Source organism: Aquarana catesbeiana, linkage group LG03 (assembly GCF_042186555.1).
Source record: "Aquarana catesbeiana isolate 2022-GZ linkage group LG03, ASM4218655v1, whole genome shotgun sequence".
In the NCBI taxonomy this organism is placed as follows: Eukaryota; Metazoa; Chordata; class Amphibia; order Anura; family Ranidae; genus Aquarana; species Aquarana catesbeiana.
The window spans coordinates 490937195-490957669 of NC_133326.1; the positions used below are offsets into that span (position 1 = coordinate 490937195).

General features: G+C 42.7%; 1 protein-coding gene across 2 annotated transcripts in view; it reads left to right on the plus strand.

Moving 5' to 3' along the window:
• The window catches only part of DELE1 (DAP3 binding cell death enhancer 1), a 113681-nt gene that overhangs the window by 79983 nt on the left and 13223 nt on the right, over positions 1-20475 (plus strand). The window contains exons 4-10 of one of the 2 annotated variants that reach the window (XM_073621045.1): positions 2552-2693; positions 4607-4765; positions 4850-4935; positions 5297-5399; positions 6422-6567; positions 15113-15259; positions 17392-17483. In XM_073621045.1, the coding sequence (XP_073477146.1) occupies positions 2552-2693; positions 4607-4765; positions 4850-4935; positions 5297-5399; positions 6422-6567; positions 15113-15259; positions 17392-17483 (875 nt within the window). The remainder of the gene's footprint in view (positions 1-2551; positions 2694-4606; positions 4766-4849; positions 4936-5296; positions 5400-6421; positions 6568-15112; positions 15260-17391; positions 17484-20475) is intronic. The other variant, XM_073621046.1, reaches the window with a different exon arrangement.

Below are 20475 nucleotides of genomic sequence, written 5' to 3' on the forward strand. Positions count from 1 at the left end.
CTTATCCGAGCCCGCGGCCCGGCCGGTCAGGAAAGGGGGTGGGGACGAGCGAGCGCCCCCTCCTGAACCGTACCAGGCCGCATGCCCTCAACATGGGGGGGGTGGGCGTTTTGGGGCAGGGGGGGGCCCTGCGGGCCCCCCCCCACCCCAAAGCACCTTATCCCCATGTTGATGAGGACAAGGGCCTCTTCCCGACAACCCTGGCCGTTGGTTGTCGGGGTCTGCGGGCGGAGGGCTTATTGGAATCTGGGAGCCCCCTTTAATAAGGGGGCCCCCAGATCCCGGCCCCCCACCCTATATGAATAAGTAGGGGGTACATCGTACCCCCTACCCATTCACCTGGGGGAAAAACTGTCGTCAAAAAAAAAAACACTACACAGGTTTTAAAAGTAATTTGGCAGCTCCAGGGGTCTTTTTCCGACTTCGCGGTCTTTTTCCGACTTCGGGGGTCGTCTTCTGACTTCTCTCTGGCCTCTTCTCCCGGTGTCCGCTTCTTCTCCCACTCTCCAGCCTCTTCTCCCGGTGTTCGGTTCTTCTGCCGGGCTCCTCCGCTATCTTCTGCTCTTTTGCCGCTCTCTTGCTAGCGGTGGCCCGGTCTTCACCGTCTTGTTCCTTCTTCTCTTCTTCCGATGTTGACACGATGCTGTCTCCCGCTGTTATGCTGTGTGAGTGGTGCGCGAACACTTATATAGGCATGGAGCGTGGTCACCGGGTGCTGTCACCCTGTGACCCCGCCCCTTATGATGTCACAGTCCCCGGGCATGATGGGACTGTGACATCATAAGGGGTGGGGTCACCAGGTGACAGCACCCGGTGACCACGCCCCATGCCTATATAAGTGATCGCGCACCGCTCACACAGCATAACAGCTGGAGACAGCGTCGTGTCAACATCGGAAGAAGAGAAGAAGGAACAAGATGGCGAAGACTGGGCCACCGCTAGCAAGAGAGCGGCAAAAGAGCAGAAGATAGCGGAGGAGCCCGGCAGAAGAACCGGACACCGGGAGAAGAGGCCGGAGAGAGCGAAGAAAGTGGAAGAAGACCACCGAAGTCAGAAGTAGACCCCCGGAGCTGCCTAATAAATTACTTTTAAAACCTGTGTAGTGTGTTTTTTTTATTGACACTTTTTCCCCCAGGTGAATGGGTAGGAGTACGATGTACCCCATACTCATTCACATAGGGTGGGGGGGGCCGGGATCTGGGGCCCCCTTATTAAAGGGGGCTCCCGGATTCCGATAAGCCCTCCGCCCGCAGACCCCGACAACCAATGGCCAGGGTTGTCGGAAAGAGGCCCTTGTCCTCATCAACATGGGGACAAGGTGCTTTGGGGTGGGGGGGGCCCGCAGGGCGCCCCCCCTGCCCCAAAGCGCCCACCCCCCCCATGTTGAGGGCATGCGGCCTGGTACGGTTCAGGAGGGGGGGGCGCTCGCTCGTCCCCACCCCCTTTTCTGACTGGCCAGGCTGCGTGCTCGGATAAGGGTCTGGTATGGATTTTGGGGGGGACCCCCACGCCGATTTTTCGGCGTAGGGGGTTCCCCTTAAAAACCATACCAGACCTAAGGGTCTGGTATGCCCCTGGGGGGGAACCCACGCCGTTTTTTTTATTTGAAATTTGGCGCGGTGTTCCCCCTCATGATTAATACCAGACATCTGTCAGCACTGCCCGTCGCTCATCGCGAAAGGAAAAAAAATATTTCCTTTCCCGATGAGCGAGCCAGCTCGACGCTGGCTCCCGCGACGGGGCTCGCAGGTGTCAAATCTCGCCAATAACACATATTGCGGTCACCTACTGTAGGTAAACTTAGCGCCTAGCGTTCACACTAGTCGGCACACTAAACCTGCGCTTGCTGTCCAGGATCATGCAGGGCCATCCATAGTGGTGCAATATTATGCAAGCATGTTGCATAATATCGGACAGCTCTGGAATGCAGAAAAAAGTGTTTTGGTGTGAACATGACACACAGGAAGCTAGAGTTTTCTGTGTGCCATTGCAGCTACCTGCATTTATCCATGAGGAAAAACACAGGTGATTGCACATAGTGTGTCTAGACCCTTAGGCTTTAACTAGTGGAATGGTTTTCCTTCACTTGCTTGATAAGCACCCAAATATGTCTGCAGGACCCTTGAGGGCTGTACAATAAGCACCAAAGGACCACTGGTACTAGGGATCTAAGGTCTAACCAATTTATTTAGACCCCCTGTATAGCGCGATCATTTTTCCTCCGAGCGCTAGGTTCACACACATGCATGTGGGTGTGGAAATCACAGCGATTTCCACACTCATTCTGAATGGCACCCCCCACGCATATAAAATCGCAGTGCATGTGCGGGTACAGGAACCGCAAGGAAATCAATTTCCCCGCTGGACGCATTTTGGAAAATGTGATGCACCTTTTTTTGCGGGAAACACCATCGAAATGAATAAGCTGCCATGCCTGCACAAATGTGGGCTGCAAAAACGCTAGGGTGTGAACCTAGTGTTACTAATGAAGTAAATTAGTGTGTGTGTGTGTGTGTGCGTGACTATTCTTCACTCTTTTCATGTCTCACAGGGAGCTGCAGCTTTGTTTTTCTTGCATTTGGCTCGTCAGGCGTCCTTTCACTGTTGCACAAGTAAACCTCAGGAAGACAGGTGCTCACAGCGCAATTGCCTGAAACAGATCCTCTCATCTCTTTACCCGTGCAGCAGATTTTGTAAGTAGTATGCATCTGATCAAATCTTTATGTTATACAGAAGTTACCTTATATTTCTCACTACCACTCCTGACCACTGCAGATATGAAATGTAAAAAAATCCCATCCCTTTTTATTCTTTGACTTGTACATCAGGATTGCATTGCCACCTGTGAAAATGCCAGTTCTTCTGGTCAGGACTTTCATTACTCAGGACAGTCCCAACATTACAAACATGAATGACGTGTTTTCTGCGATCTCATCCATGCCCAATTCCAGGGTCTGTTATACATTCTTTGGAAATGTCACCTGACCTTTAACCCCATCATGACAAAGGTATAGGTTTTGCCTTTGATTTATTTTATTTTTTTTAATTTTCCAGGAAAAACTGTCCCAATATAGTCAAAAAAAAAAAGTAAAAACTTTTTTTTTTTTCTTACTTTTATTTAGCTGTATATTTCCTTTATCTTCTATCAAAAAACAACCCAGAACAATTTCTTCTATTCCTGACCATAGTGCACATTTTGTTTTTTGATTTTCTTTTTTATCCTACCTCAAAACTGGCACTGATAATAAAAAAAAAAAAAAATGCATTTTTTAACCCTGTCTAAAACACTTTGAACCTGACCCTTACAGTGACCTAGATCATACCCTAATCTAGTTTTTTTTTTTTTTTTTTTTGGTTTTTTTTTTTTTTTTTTTACATTTTTGTTTTTTTTCTTTCAATCTTCTTCAGTTAGGCGGCATATGTGTGTACGCTCGGTGGGAAGAGGTAATAAATATGCCAGCTCATGGTACCATGATGTTGCACTCTGTTTACCACTTGGTTGTGGCAGGTACAGAAACATTTCATGAGATAAATGAAGTGGAGTCAGTGCAGACATGGTGGGAGCACATTCAGCTCTATAAATCTCCTATATTTCACCTACATCACATCATAATTTACCCATATGTAAGCTATATATAGCTATATGTGTACTGTTTGTTTTCTTAAAGGATAAGTTCATCTTTCGTAACATGTTACGAACGGACCGCACCTCCCCGATTCCCCAATCTGACAGCTAGCTGGGATCCTCTGGCCTCGTCACTCATTCAATGTCCCGTGAATGTAAAACTATGAGGTCCAGCAACCTTTGCGGCTGTCGGCCGCAAGTTTTCAATGATCTACCGCTTTGGAGCACTGTGGTAGTTCATTCTCTCTAAGAGCCCATTCACACAGGAGCAACTTTGGATCCGACTTCAAGTCGCGCTACATGAAAAAATCAATGTAAGTGAATGGATCCGTCTTAATGCACACTACTGCAGTCGCTCCGACTTCAGAAAAGGTTCCTGTACTACTTCAATCCGACTAGAAGGTGACTTGTACCCATTGATTTCAATGGAAGTTGCCTCCAAGTTGGATCACTGTTCATACTGAGGCAATTTTACAGGAAGCAGAAAGGAAACGGAAAGTAATTTACTCCACTAAACAGCCAGCCCCCTCCTTCTCACACACAGCTGATAAGCTCTGATTGGCCACTTGTAAAGTTCCCTGTCCTGGAGGCGACTTCAAGTTGTGTTGTAAGTTGCCCCAAGTCGCACTGTGATTCATACTCAAGTCGTGTCCAAGTTGCCTCCCAAAGTCGCGCTGGAAGTCGTGTTGCCCCTGTGTGAATGGGCTCTTACTGTCAGATTGTATCTGTTTGCCTGTGTGGGATGTACAGGCACACAGATACTCTGACAGATCTGCTGGAGACCTGCATGGCATCTGCTGATCGCTGGTGCAATGCTTTACAGGCTCCAAAAAAAAAATGCACATTTTTTTACCTGCAAAAAAATGTGCATTTACTTTTCTTTTTTTTCTAAAAAGTGAACTTATCCTTTTAAGAGACTTTTTAAACAATGGGTTATTGTTTCTTACACAAATATATACTTACTTTCTACCTTTGTTGTAGCTGTCAGCAATTATATTTTGCCAAAGAGTGTCCAGTCTTGTACCTGGAATGGTATAAAGCTGCAGAATGATGCTGCTCTGCAGGATGTGGAGGTTTCTCTTGAGAGTGCATCTCCAGCTTCCTCTAGTGAAAGCGACCTACATCATCTGGCTGAGCAAGGTATGGCAGGTAGAAGACACTGTGCACCCTAATAATAATTTTTTCACTGTTACTTATGTTTGTTTTATTTGTTAATTCCCTTAGCAGATTCAAGCACTGATGACAACCTTGGTTTTTCACTTGGATCAGATGCTGCTTCGGAAGAGAGTACATCAAGACCTGTCAATGAGGTAATATTACAGAAGTCATCAGAACATGAAACGTGTAAAAGCGTAACTTTTCACCATTCACTGCACTTTGTCATTACCTCCCTCCTTTCTCTTTATAATGCAATTTCACGTTTTGTGAACTGTTTATTGTCATTTTTTTAAAGTCAAATATTTTTTTTTATTAGGAAAACAAAGTTCCATTTTCAAAACATTTTTCCATTACATAACCAAATAGCAATTTGCAGAAGAAAAGAAAGCAAATACAGTCTGATTGTGTAAAAGTAGGAGAGATGATGGGAATGACCAAACGTGCAGTATATGGTGAAAGGTTGGCTTTGATGATTAAGAAACATACTAAGAGACAATTTTGCCATTTTCTCAGCCACGGCAATCAAAAGAAGACCATGGAGAATCATTAAACCTTGCTGCCTCTCGATTGCTGGATTTGACAGAAACCAGCGTACCTACAGTGCTGAACATATTTGGTATATGCAAATCTTTACCTATCTGTTTTCTGGATTGTGGGGTGAAACTGGAGCAACAGGAAGAAACACAGGAATGCAAAGCAAATACAACCTACACTCTATAAATAGTGTCCAAAGTGGGACCCCAGTGACAGCTACAAGTCAGGAGTTCTAAGCCATTAAGCTTAAAGTGTATATAAACAAAAACCTTCTTTTTTTTTTTTTTTTTTTTTTTTTTTTTTTTTTTTTTTTTTTAGCGTGGGATAGGTTAGAGCCCCTTTAGATTGTTATTGCTGTTGGTGTCCCTGCTAGGGAGACTCATAGTTAGTCTGGTTGAAAAAGTCCATCTAGTTCAACCAATAAAATCTCTGTCACTGGGACTGAAAATAATAGAAAATCCTAAATTTTCAGTTGTCACCAGAACAGCAATAGAGGCAAAGTCTTCCAGTGTGAACAATTGTCTACAGAACAACTTAAAATCTACCCAGTAGGATGCATATAGGAAGAGTCCTGAAAAGTTATTAAACCATTCCCTCGTGTTACTGAAAAAAAAACAAAAAACTTGGATATACTGTACATTGATGGTGGCTGTTTTTTTTTTAACCATTTCTATTTAAATAAGCTCTAAAAGAAAACATAAACAAATGACATGTATTAGAAAATTATTACCAGACTGTGAACTTTCCTAGAGGTAAATTTGACATCTGTCTGTATACTGTGTGCTGCAAAATCATATCAAGCTTTAGGAGGAGGGCAAAAAGGGGGAGGTATTTATGTGGACTTTCAGGAAGGAGATAGCTTGAAGTGGGCAGTGCCAGTGTGATGATGCGCACTATCAACACAACGGGCAGGTAATGGAACAGTTGCCTGGAATTTGCCGTATTTCTGAATGTGAAATATTTTTTTATCATCCTTATTTTTTGCTTTGCATCCATATTGCACCTATTTAGCTCCTATATGTGTGCTTCAACTGTGTCTGATTGTAGTTGCCCTTTAGTCACATCTAAATGCTGAAATTGTTTATCTCTTACCAATCTCTCCAGGGATCATCAGCGCCAGAGACAGTGCTGATTACAAGTCCGCTTTCCACTTCTTTCAAGAATCCGCAGAGAGTGGCTACAGCAAGGCTCAATACAATGTGGCTGTGTGCTATGAGAAAGGAAAAGGAGTGGCCAAAGATATGACCAAAGTATGTGGCATTGCCTGACTGTGATTATCACTGACCGATTGTAGAGTGTCTTATTGGTGCAAAATAAATGTTTTCTACTGAGCTCTACATCTGTATTGTGTGCATCTGTATTTATTGCACCAATATATTCCTTGATCATAATGCATTGTGTACACATGCATTAGACCACAATTTTATTAGCATCTGGATTTATAAAGTTAAGCTTTGGCAAGGCCAGGCACATTTTTATATATATATATATATATATATATATATATATATATATATATATATATATATATATAATATATTTTCTTAAAGCCGAACTCTGGGAAACTTTAAAAGTATGCCTTGCAGTAGGATTGCACCCACACTGCAAGAGTTAATTGCCTGTTTAGTGTAGGGGATGGGAAAAGCAGTTTCATATACCTGATTTACTCCCCCAGCAGATGGAGTTCCCCCATGCTCTGGCGGTTGACTGTCCCTTTGCATCATCACAGCCAGGACCTTAGACAGCTTGAGCATGGAGGAGAAGATGCCACAGAGACCGGTCTAGCAGTGCAGAGGATTGGTTAAGTAAATCTATTTATTAAATCCCCTACACTAAACAAGCAGTTAACCATTGTAGTACAGGCATAGCCCCACTGCAAGAGATAATTTTCAGGTTTCCCGGAACTGGGCCTTAAGCAACATATGAGCTGCTTTCTCTCAGCAATTCAGCTCATCCTTCTCTCCCCTTTCAACAGTGATTCCAGGCTTGTGGGCTGCGTTCACATTGTGTGGTTAACGTGCATTGCTTTAAGGCCACTGAGTCATTTGAATGAGCTGCCTAACGCACCAAAAAGGGGGGCATGCATTATTTCTTAACCACTTCAGCCCTGGAGGATTTGGCTGCTCAATGACCAGAGCACTTTTTACAATTTGTCACTGTGCTTCTTTAACTGGTAATTGCGCGGTCATGTAATGCTGTACCCAAACAAAATTTGCTTCCTTTTTTTCCCACAAATAGAGCTTTCTTTTGATGGTATTTGATTGCCTCTGCAATTTTTATTTTTTGTGATATAAACGGAAAAAGACCGGAAATTTTGAAAAAAAAAATATATTTTCTAATTTTTGTTATTAAAAAAATCCAATGAACTCATATTTAGTCATACATTTAGGCCAAAATGTATTCAGCCACGTCTTTGGTAAAAAAAAATGTCATTAAGCATATATTTATTGGTTTGCGCAAAAGTTATAGCATCTACAAACTAGGGTATATTTACTGGAATTTACGCAGCTTTTAGTTTATTTCTTGAGGTGCTAAAATGGCAGGGCATTACAACCCCCCCCTCAAATGAGCACACTTTGGAAAGTAGACACCCCAAGGAAATTGCTGAGAGGCATGTTGAGCCCATTGAATGTTTTATTTTTTTGTCACAGGTGATTGAAAAATGACAAAAAAAAAAAAAACATTACACAAAGTTGTCACTAAATTATATGTTGCTCACGTGCCGTGGTTATATGTGGAATTACACCCCAAAATACATTCTGCTGCTTCTCCCGAGTATGGGGGACCACATATGTGAGACTTTTTGGGAGCCTAGCCGCGTACAGGACCCCGAAAACCAATCACTGCCTTCAGGCTTTCTAAGGGCATACATTTTTTATTTTAACCATGCCATGTTTGAACAATATATCATTTAGCGACAACTTTGTGTAAAAAAATAAAATTGTAATTTTCCCGAAACTTGTGGCCAAATATTCCATGGGCACAACATGCTTCTCAGCAAAAAAGCTTGAAGTGTCTTCTTTGCAAAATGGGGTCATTTGGGGGGGTTGTGCTATCTTGACATTTCAGGGCCTCCGAAACTGTGATAGGTAGTGAGGAAGTGAAATCACCATTTTTTGCCCTTAGAAAGCCTGAAGGTGGTGATTGGTTTTCGGGGTCCTGTACACGGCTAGGCTCCCAAAAAGTCTCACACATGAAGTACACCCGTACTCGAGAGAAGCAGCAGAATGTATTTTGCGGTGTGATTCCACATATGCCCATGGCATGTTTGAACACTATATTATTGAGTGACAACTTTGTGCAAAAAAAAAAAAAAAAAGTATGCTAGAAAATTACTTTGAACCCCCAAATATTATATTTTTTTTTAAAGCAAAGGCCCTACAGAATAAAATGGTGGGTGTTACAAATTTTTTTTCTCACAGCATTTGCGCAGCGATTTTTCAAACGCATATTTTTTTTTTTTTGGGAAAAAACACTTTTTTTATTTTAATGCACTAAAACACACTATATTGCCCAAATGTTTGATAAAATAAAAAAGATGATCTTACAGTACGAGTACATGGATACCAAATACAACATGCTTTAAAATTGTGCACAGACGTGTAGCGGCAACAAACTACATACATTTTTAAAAGCCTTTGAAAACCTTTACAGGTTTTTGTTTTTGTTTTTTTTAAACTGCTCCTTTCATTTTTTTTTTTTATTGTTATCTCAGGGAATGTAAATATCCCCTATGATAATAGGTGGTGACAGGTACTCTTTTTTTTTTTTTTTTGAAAAAATTGGGGTCTATTAGACCCTAGATCTCTCCTCTGCCCTCAAAGCATCTGACCACACCAAGATCGGTGTGAGTAAATGCTTTCCCAAGTTCCCAATGGCACTGTTTATATCCGGCGAAACCTAAGTCATGAAATGCTCGTAGCTTCCGGTTTCTTAGGCCATAGAGATGATTGGAGCCGTTCTGGTCTCCAATCAGCTCTATGGTCAGCTGGCGGAACCACCGGCTGCATTCTCGGGTTCCCTGTTGGGACAGGAGAGCCTGAGAAAACCATGGAAGACGGTGGGGGGGGACACGTTCCCTCCCACTGCTTGTAAAAGCAGTCTACAGGCTAATTAGTCACTAGGGGATTGCCTTTACATGAAAGCCGACCTCTGGCTGAAAAGAATGATACCAAGATGATCATTCTGGTATAACCACTCAAAGTCTAGCAACATACCAGTACATTGCTGGTCCTTGTTGGGCATATATTTTAATGTTCTTTTTTTCATGCAGCATGTGGGCTGAACGAAAAAGAGATTGATCTGTGGGTATGCCCACCATTAGAATACCGCCCTTCATCCACCCACTTCTAATGATGGGCATACATGCACCATTTTCTTTTAACTGTGGTGGTGAAATCACCTCCTACAGCGCTGGAGTCACTGATTTATGTATCGTGGGAGCAAACGCTGTTGCTGTCAAGATGAATCAGTGCTGCAGCTTAATGGCGTACCTGCTAAGCAAATGATGGTTAACAATAAAACAAAGTAACATTACAGTATAACAGTAAGAATTACCATACCTGCAAAGCAAATACAATAAAACATAGTCAAAATAAAACATTTTTTACCACAATCTGTGCCTAAAAAATATATGCCGAAGCATGGGAGCAATCTGCCCCTAATGTTAGGAGCAAAACGCTCCTCCACCCCTGCCCTCATGCTTCCGCATATATTCTCTTTTTTTTTTTTAACTGTGGTGGTGAAATCACCTCCTACAGCGCTGGAGTCACGGCTTTATGGGAGCGTTCGTGGGAGCGAACGCTGTTACTGTCAGAATAAATAAACCTGTGCTGCAGCCGAATGGCGTACCTGCTAAGCAAATAATGGTTAACAATAACCGTATAACAGTAAGATTTACCATACCTGCAAAGCAAATACAGTAGAAATAAAACATTACAGTTCTAAAATACAATAAAAAAAGAGAGAGCACAATAGAGCAGACAATAGAGAGCGAACGTAAGAAAGAGAACAATAGAGAGAAGAAAAATAAAACCACAACTATTTTTGGCTTTTTTTTTTTGTGTGTGTATTTTTTATTTATTTTATTTTTTTGCACTTTTATATAAACTGTAAACATTACAAATTAGGGTCTCTCAAAATGTGATGGCCATCACATCTTTCGGGACACTGTGTTAGTATGTCTAGGACTGTGCAATGCTGTACCCTACGCTAATACTCCACTAGTGTGTGGTAGCATTCAAAACAGTCACCAATGCAAAGACCAGGTTGGTCAGGACAGGAGGGACAATAAAAGCGGGTGTCACGCCTATATCCGCGCTTTCTACAGACACGACATCTTTTTTGGGGTGTTCTTTGGGTAGGGGTACCAGAGAGGACATGCGGAAAACGCCTCTCATGAAGCCGGCTCACTGCATTTGGATTGGAAAGTTGGGCCACGGCACCGTCTGGAAACAGAAGGGCTGTAATGATCTCTTCCTGGAATTTAAGGAAGGATCCAGTTCGTCCTGAAGCTTTGTATAGCACATAAGCATTCAGCAGAGTACAGGGGGAAGTACGGGTGCTGCAGAAGTGGTGGGCTCCCAATTAGGATTGGTAAATGCAGCAGGACAGGCACTATGGCCTCGGCGGGCCTGTCTTTGTCTTCTTGGTGGCAGTGGGACACTATTCGTGCTAGCCACCTCACATGCTTGAACTGCACTTATGGGACTCGCCACGTCACCTCGTGATACTGCAGTGCTGGATGTACGACCAGTATGTACTAGGCCGCTGGTGCTTGCCAGTTCGCCAGAAGGATGAGCGGCACTAGTACTGGCTCTCTGCTCCATACGAGAGCCCTGCGGTTCTTGCACCTCAATGACAGCAGAAGCATGGGGTCTGGTACGCCTGAGATTGGCAGGGACCACAACTCCATCATCAGAGCTATCTGTCAGGGTGCCGCTGCTGTCTACTGGTTCGTATTCTGAGCCTAAATCTGACAAATGAGTGACTTCCTCTTCACTACCTGTCATGCTCAGAAACGTGTAGGCCTCTTCACTAGTGTACCTTCGATTTGACATTTTGGTCTCTAAATTTTCCCGGTTACACTAGTGAGACTAACAGGAAAAAAGCACCTGACTGTCATCGACTGATTCAAACAATACCAAAAAAACTGTTAGCGTTCGTAGGGATCAGGCCTGACTGCGAACGCTGCAGTTATATGTGTTGTGTTTTTGTAAGTGACAGTGATCGATTGATACTGCACTTGGGTGGGCAGGGCAGAGGGGCTTAACGCAGGTGCTAGCAGGTATCTGGGCTAACGCTGCGTTTTTGGGAACCCTAAGCTGCTGAGGATAGTTCTGATCAGATCATTTATTGATCTGTTCAGACACTATACCACTAAGGGAGGTGTATGGTGAGTGCGTGGGCGCTATGGCACTAATCTGACGCTGTCTGGGGCGACGCAGACCCTGACTGACGCTAAAACCTAACTGATGTCACCCGCCGGGTGATCAGGGGGTGAAACCTTTATTGGGTAATATATGGCGGGTGCCCTGACGCTATAAAAAAAATATCTAGCTAACCAGCGTCACCCGTGACACTTATACAGTGATCACTGGTGACGGGGCGATCAAGGGGTTAAACCTTTATCGGGGGGGGTTGGGGGGTGGTCCCTAGACCTCTCTGGGCCTAATACTAATTACCCTAACGCTGATTAGTTTCACTAATGACACCAGTACATTGATAAAAAGAAAAAAAATAAGAACACTGCACTGGGTGACATGGGGTGAAGGGGTTAACTGGGGGGGGGGAGGTGATCGGGGGTAATATATGTGCCTATGTGTACTGATGTCAGCGTACTGTTGGTGCAACTCACAGTTAGATGTTACCTCTGCTCGGAATGGAACGAAAAGACTTATGCCGTGTACACACGAGCGGACTTCTCGTCGGACTGAACTCCGAAGGACTTTTCTACGGAGTTCCGACGAAATGGACTTGCCTACACACGATCACACCAAAGTCCGATCGTTTCGAACTTGAAAGGAAGTCTAGAAAAGGAAGTTCAATAGCCAGTAGCCAATAGTTGCCCTTGCATCGTTTTCGGTCCGTCGGACTAGCATACAGACAAACTTTTTTTTCGATAGGTATCGAGTTCGTCGGAAAGATTTGAAACATGTTCTATTTCTATGTCCGTCGGAATTTTCGACAGAGAAGGTCTGATGAAGCCCACACACGATCGGAATGTTCGACGGGATCGTTCCGTCGAACCTTTTTCTGCCGGAAAGTCCGCTCGTGTGTACGCGGCATTACACGAGGAGAGATGACATCACTTCCCCTGCAGTGTTTACACTTACACATGCAGGGGAAGGATCTCATTTGCCAGGAGCGATCTCCAGGTCAGAAATCATTGGCCTGGGGCTTGATCAGTTCTGGATCGAATCCGATCGTTGCGGGCGTGCGCCCCACTCGGCGGCCGCGTGCCGACGTAACATGACGGCGATTCACCTGCCCGTGCCATCCTGCCGCAGTGTAACTGCGGCAGCTGGTCCGGAAGCGGTTAAGCTTACATCACTGGTTATAGAGGGCTTGGCATTCATAACTATTTGGGTTATGCTGCAACCTTCAGGTCAATGAACACTAGCCAAAAAAAGGCAGGAATCCCCACCCAGTCATAACTCCTCCCGGCTCAGCTAAGCCTCAGTCTTTTGAAGACCTCATGAATAAGAGGTTGAAGGCCCTTTCTAAGGTGTCCTTTTCTCTGATAGGAGTGACTGCAGCCTGAAGTGGCTGCCTTGGGAGTTTACCAAGTCCTTAAAGTGGTTGTAAACCCTCACATGTACCCTGTGAAGTGCCTAGCCTCGAGTGATACTTAGAGAGTAAATTGTCCTACCTAAGTTGTACTTGTTTATCTGCAGTCTTCTCCTTTCTACATTCATTCAAACTCTAGAATTTTTACAGCTTGCCTGAACTTCCAGAAAGCAGGGGGTAGGGAGCTGAAGTTACACTCTGCAGATGTCAGTGAGAAGAGCTCTGAGAGCTGATTGAAGAGAAGGGACAGACCCCTTTCACACAGGAACAGAGCTGAGGCTGTCAGTCTCTGGCTGTGTGCTGGAGATCTCTCCCCTGTCACCTTTTTACCCCTTAGGGTCAAGAACACTTGTCAGAAGTGACTCATGCAGATAGCAGAGGAATGAATGCTTGGTTTATATTTCATGTCTGAGGTTTACAAATACTTTAAAGTATGGGATGACATATGCTCCGTTCCAGAGAATCTGCCATTTGACATCTCCTGGAAGACTTTCCAAGGGTCTTGAGTTTCTCAGTATGTATGTTGAAAGATTCCATATGGCAGATTTCAAAGGTGGGCTCTTCCAGATTGGCCATATATGATCTTGCAGGGTCCGATCTTCTATCCTGCTTTGAGGTCATTGGCTTTGATGGCGTGGCTCTTGAAGCACAAGTCCTAAGGGATATGGGTGTTTCTGATTCTTCCTCCACCTTCCCTACTCAAGGCAAGGAAGTTGATCTCCAGGAAGGTGTGCCATAGTGCATGTAGAGTTTTTCACCTGATGGGAGGCTTGTATGAGTTTGTCATGGGGAGCATTTTGAATTTTTTATGGTCTTGGGTGGAGATGTCCCTTGTACCATCAAGGGGCAGATATCACTCTTGGCCATTTTCATTTTGGAGACCTCATTCCTTGGTTAAAGTCTTTGTGCACAATGTCACACAGATTGTTCTGCCAGTTTGGGCGGAACCCCCTGTATCCATGAGACCATAACTTGGTTTGGTCAGTTTTTTTGCGGTTTTCTCCTTTTGAACCTTTCCGTGAGATTCCCTTGTCACTGCTTACGTACAAGGTGATCTCTCTGGTTAGCATTACCTTGGTATGCAGGGTCTTGAGGTTGGCTGTGCTTTCGTTCAAGGAACTTTTGCTGGTTCTCCACCTGGATAAGGTGGTGTTTAAGCTTCTGTCTTCTTTCCTACCTAATGTGGTTCCTTTATTCCACCTGAATCAGGATACTGTGTTTATATAAACAAATGTGCAGCACCACATATAAAAAAAAGTCCTTAAAAGTATAAAAATGTAATATGTAAAATCTGTAACACAACCTGTGATATAGTGTATAAAGCCACCACCGTGTCCAGATGATGAAGCAACTTCCAAATGTAACGCACTCCACCCTCAAGTCAATAGCAAAACTCACAAGAGAATATAGCTGTAAGAAATACAGCCCAAATCAGTGCAATTAAGTAATCACAGCTTGCTTGCACCTCCTCTGGCAGCATAGATTGAGAATGTAAGATGACCTCCAGGTAAGAGAAAGCAGCCAACCAAAACCACACTGAGACAGAAAAAAACTCACCCCACAAGAGTATAATGAAATCATAGTGCAGCACTTTATAAATCCAATCATTAAAAGTCAGCAGTAAAGAATAAAAACTCGTTCCACTGGCATTGAAAACTGCTGCTTGCCACCCAAGTACAGGGGTGTGACGCCAGTGCTACAGGCTCCACCCCTACATGTTCAGCATAAATAGAGAAGCACTCTAAGAAAATTAGAAGTGGCCCAATCAATTACAATCATGACTTCAAAGCAATACCTCCATATTTATTCAGTGTGTGCTTGTATGATAGTGCAGAACACATTTTACTGTTATTGACAGAAGTATGGCCCATGAAGCATCTGAATGTTTTTATTGTGCAGTACTCAAGGAAAACAATGTGCAACGTCCTAGAATGTGTTATGCTTTGTTTTTAGAAAGTAAGGCATCTTTCTTTTTACATTGTCTGTTTGTACCTGCTCTTTTTCTAGGCAGCAGATTATTACCGCCTGGCAGCCAGTGGAGGGCACCAGCTTGCCAAATATCGTTATGCCCGCCATTTGCTACAGTCTAACAGTGAGGAGACACAGTCAGCAGTACAGCTGCTTCAAGATGCTGCCCAGGCTGGTGTGAAAGAAGTGAGTGTTACATTACTGTGCCCTAATTGCCCTAATCTTGAAACCCTTCTATGAGGAGAAATATATTTTTTTTGTTTAAGAGTATATATATATATTTAGGGTAATATTATAGTTGTATTAAACAATGGCCTCAAGCCTGAGAAAGGCAGGATGACTTCTCAAATGATTTGCATCAGTTCATGTATATGTGTGTGTGTGTGATATATATATCTCCCTTCTAGATTGTAAGCTCTAACTAACAAGGCCCTCTGATCCCTCCTGTATTGATTTGTATTGTAAGTGTACTGTCTGCCCCCATGTTGTAAAGTGCTACACAAACTGTTGGTGCTATATAAATCCTGTATAATAATAAATATATAAATATACACACACTATGTAAATGGAGATATATATCCATTTATGTAAGGTGCTCTGTGGATCCCTGCTGTGAAGAATTTCAGAAAAAGTAAGCAAACTTTCTAAAATGAGGACAGCGACAGTGCTTGCCTAGTAGCATTACAGCACTTGATAGCTTCCCAGTATTCCCAGTGGCTTGGCATTTTCCTTACCCTGAGAATGGCAGCAAGTGCTGTATTCTACATGAGTAGTGCAGAAACGACAACAATCATAGATATATGGCAGTAGCATTATCCACTATTTGAAGATGTTTGCATATGTACTATACTAGACTGTGCCATATAGAAAAAACTAATATTCATCTAAATGCTCCAACGGTGTAAAAGACCAATTCAAGTTTATAAATTGGTGTCACTACAAAGAATTTGAAGCCAGCATTTTGTAATTGCCTAAAAATATGTAATTAAAAAAAGGTTTAGCAGGCCATTGCAATTAAAATATGTAAGACTAGCACATCCAAAGTTTGCTAATTCTTTAAACTTGTCCTCCCTACAGTTTATTTTCAGCCAAGTAGGATTAAATAGAATAGCGGAGTGCTCCAAAAAACAAATACAATTACATTATTATAAATGATAAGTTTTAATCCTTTTTTACATGTTTTTTTTCTTCACTTCATTTGTCCCGCAAGAGGCTAAAAATCCCTATATGTGATAGAACAACAGATACTTTACTGAGGCGCCATGGGCCTGTCACCCTTAGGAATTGAATATCACTTTGCTACGATCACCTCTTTTACATGGAACTTTTTCTTTTTTTTTTCTAACTCGAAGTTCAGTTTGAAATTTGGGCAATGTATAAATAAGCTTGTATAAGATTATAATATTTGTACAGATGATGGGGAGAAAATGTGTGGGCTACTATACTAGTAAAAGTTGACACTGAAAAGAATGCAATAAATACTCCGATTTGCTTTACCATAGATATAATTTCACATGCAGAAAGATCTGGGTGTAGGGTTATGTTTGAAGTTGATTTAGTGGTGCTACATGGCTTTAGCCCTCACATAAAACACAGAGACCACAAGTTTAGTGCAGATGCAGTAATTTTTTACAGTTGTGAATTTTACAGTGGTGGATTTACTAGGACCCATCCAGAGAGCAATACTAATGGACCATTTAAATGGCCAATAACATAAAAATGCTAGTGTGTTACCTGCAGTTTGGATGCAGGTGGTGGTATCTGGTTTGCATGTTGTGTCCTCAAAAACAATGGTACAGTATTTTCCTTGCTGTTCTGAGTAGTCACAAAGTGTTAAACTATATTCACACAGACCAAAAACGGTCAGTTACTGGCCGACTTTCAGCCTGTGTGTGTGTAGAGCTCCTCATCCGACAGAAGCCGGTCTCACGACGGGCTTCTGTCGAACAAGCATTCAGGAAAACCAGCACCTGATCAGCACTCGCAGCCAATAATTGAGCACTGATCACTTTGTTCTGGCGGGAGGGGGGTTTACAGTTCCCCGGTCAGAACACAATAGCTTAGCAGGGAGATCGCCGCACTAACGCCAGATGTGTTAGTACGGCGATCTGTATGGTTTTTTTTTTTTTTCGTTCAGCCTGCTGGGTTGAATGTAAAAAAACTTGCTATATGGTACCCCGCATTAACAGACTTTAAAACTAAGGAGCATGTGCACAGCCCAACCCTAGCTAATCACAGTAAAGAATCTCTGTTTTCATTCTGAATTACTGATTTATTTTTACTACATGTAACAATAATTTTGTTGGTGTTTTTTGCAGGCTCAAGCATATTTAGGAGTTTTCTACAGTAAAGCATCTCATTTTGATCCAGAGAAAGCAGCAAGATACTTCTGGATGGCAGCTGAGAATGGAGTAGGTCATAAGCATAGATTTTACAAAGAAAATATCTAAAACTGTGGTTGTAAAGGCAGAAGGTTTTTTTTATCTTAATGCATTCTATGCATTAAGTTAAAAAGCCTTTTGTGTGCAGCAGCCCCCTAATACTTACCTGAGCCCCATCTAGATCCAGCCATGTTGCACAAGAGACTTGGCTGCCCGGGACTCCCCTCCTCATTGGCTAAGACAGCAGCGCGGTGCCATTGGCTCTTGCTGCTGTCAATCAAAGTTGACTTAACTCGGGTGCCCCCATAGCAAGCTGCTTGCTGTGGGGGCACTCAACTGGAGGGAGGGGCCAGGAGGATCGAAGAGGGACCCATGAAGAGAAGGATCTGGGCTGCTCTCTAAAACCACTGCACAGAGCAGGTACGTATAACATGTTTGTTATTTTTAACAAAAAAAAATAAAAACGAGACTTTAGTATCACTTTATACCACACTTGTCATCTGTATAGTGACTCCTGAAACCAAAACAAAGAGTACACCCTCATACTTAACAGTTCCCTGGGACTATCCCAGATTCCAGCTAGTGAGGCCTGATTGAAGATGAACTGATGGTCTGGGCAATTATTGTTGAGATTGCATTCTGAAACATTTTCATGCAGGCAAGTTGTCATACTTTTAAATAATTTCAGGTGCTGCTTAAAAAAGGCCTATGCTTACTGGGATTTTTTACACTTATTGGGAATACATATTGGCCTAAATTTATGAAGATTTTTTTTTTTTTTTTATTGGATATGTTTTATAACAGAAGGGCAAAAAATAAGAAACCCAGTGGTGATCAAATAGCACCAAAAGAAAGCTCTATTTGTGGGGGAAAAAAAATACATAGCTGTTTACATGCAATTGTCAGTTAAAGTAACGCAGCAGCAAAAATCAAAAATTGGCCTGGTCATGAAGGGGGTAAATCTTCAGAGGTCAAGTGGTTATATGAAAACAATTTAATACTACTTTAGATTATCTAATGATCGTCGGTTTTTTTTGTTTTTTTGCATGCTAATCTCAGATCGAACCTGAAGAGTTTACTAAAGTCATGAAAATTCTCGTACGGTAGAATAAAAAAATTTGGAAGTGAAATCATGTATTAGACAACTGTACTGATTAAACTAAAATCGTCCGAAATTTTTTCCGTGCATGTCTGATCAAATAATATCGGATGAATTGTACTGATCGGCTCTCATAAGCTCTGTACTAACGAACAGATTATCGTACGATTGCTCCGAAATCTGTATTTTTCGTACGATTTTCTGATCGTGTGTACAGGGTTTTACTTCCTTTTGGTATCAGTAGCTACAATGATGGTTGTTGTGCTACAAGAGTGGTCAGTTCTTGCCACTCTCGCTGGCAGCTGACCATCAAACCCTCAGTAATGCTGTCTGGGTGGCAACCACCACATTTCAGGATTAGGGACTGACATGGAGCTCTTTAAAAGATTAATTGGCCACAATCGCCTTCTAGCATTTATTAATCATGGCATTTTATCGATCCATTGCATAGTCTCCTTGATCCTTTGGGGTCACTATTGACCACTTTGGGGAACCCTGGTTTATATGATTTATGTAATTGTCCTGATTGATAGCAATGCGTATATTGTGCAAAATGCTGCATTGTGGTAGCCAGTTTTCTTTTTACAGTAAAAACTGTAAGCAGCCCCTCTTTTAGAACAGCCCAGCTATGTTCAGATGGCTGCTTATATCCTGCACTAAAGCCTTTACTCATAAACATAGACTATCAAATACTTTCCCTTGTATTAAAGTGGACCTACAGTGCATCCGGAAAGTAATCACAGCGCTTCACTTTTTCCACATTTTGGTATGTTACAGCCTTATTCCAAAACGGAATAAATGTATTAATTTCCTCACAATTCTACAAACAATACCCCATAATGACATTGTGAAAGAAGTTTGTTTGAAATCTTTGCAAATGTCTTAAAAATAAACAAAAAAAAAATCACATGTACATAAGTATTCACAGCCTTTGCCATGACACTTAAAATTGAGCTCAGATGCATCCTGTTTTCACTGATCATCCTTGTTGTTTCTACAACTTGATTGGAGTCCACCTGCGGTAAATTCAGTTGATTGGACATGATTCGGAAAGGCACACACCTGTCTATGTGAGGTCCCACAGTTAATAGTGCATGTCAGAGCACAAACCAAGCCATGAAGTCCAAGGAATGGTCTGGTCTGATGAAACAAAGGTTGGCCTGAATGGCAAGCATCATGTCTGGAGGGAACCAGGCACCGCTCATCACCTGGCCAGTACCATCCCTACAGTAAAGCATGGTGGGGGCAGCATCATGCTGTGGAGATGTTTTTCAGCGACAAGAAGTGGGAGACTAGTCAGGATCAAGGGAAAGATGAATGCAGCAATGTACGGAGACATCCTTGATGAAAACCTGCTCCAGAGTGCTCTGGACCTCAGACTGGGGAGAAGGTCCATCTTCCAAAAGGACAACAACCCTAAGCACACAGCCAAGGTAACAAAGGAGTGGCTATGGGACAGCTCTGTGAATGGCCTTGAGTGGCCCAGCCAGAGCCCAGATTTGAACCCGATTGAACATCTCTGGAGAGATCTGAAAAGGGCTGTGCACCGACGCTCCACGTCCAACCTGATGGAGCTTGAGAGGTCCTGCAAAGAAGAATGGGAGAAACTGCCCAAAAAAGGTGTGCCAAGCTTGTAGTATAATACTCAAAAAGACTTGGCTACAATTGGTGCCAAAGGTGCTTCAACAAATATTGAGCAAAGGCTGTGAATACTTACAGTATCTCACAAAAGTGAGTACACCCCTCACATTTTTGTAAATATTTTATTTAATCTTTTCATGTGACAACACTGAAGAAAGGACACTTTGCTACAATCTAAAGTAGTAAGTGTACAGCTTGTATACCAGTGTAAAATTGCTGCCCCCTCAAAATAACTTAACACACAGCCATTAATGTCTAAACCGCTGGTAACAAACGTGAGT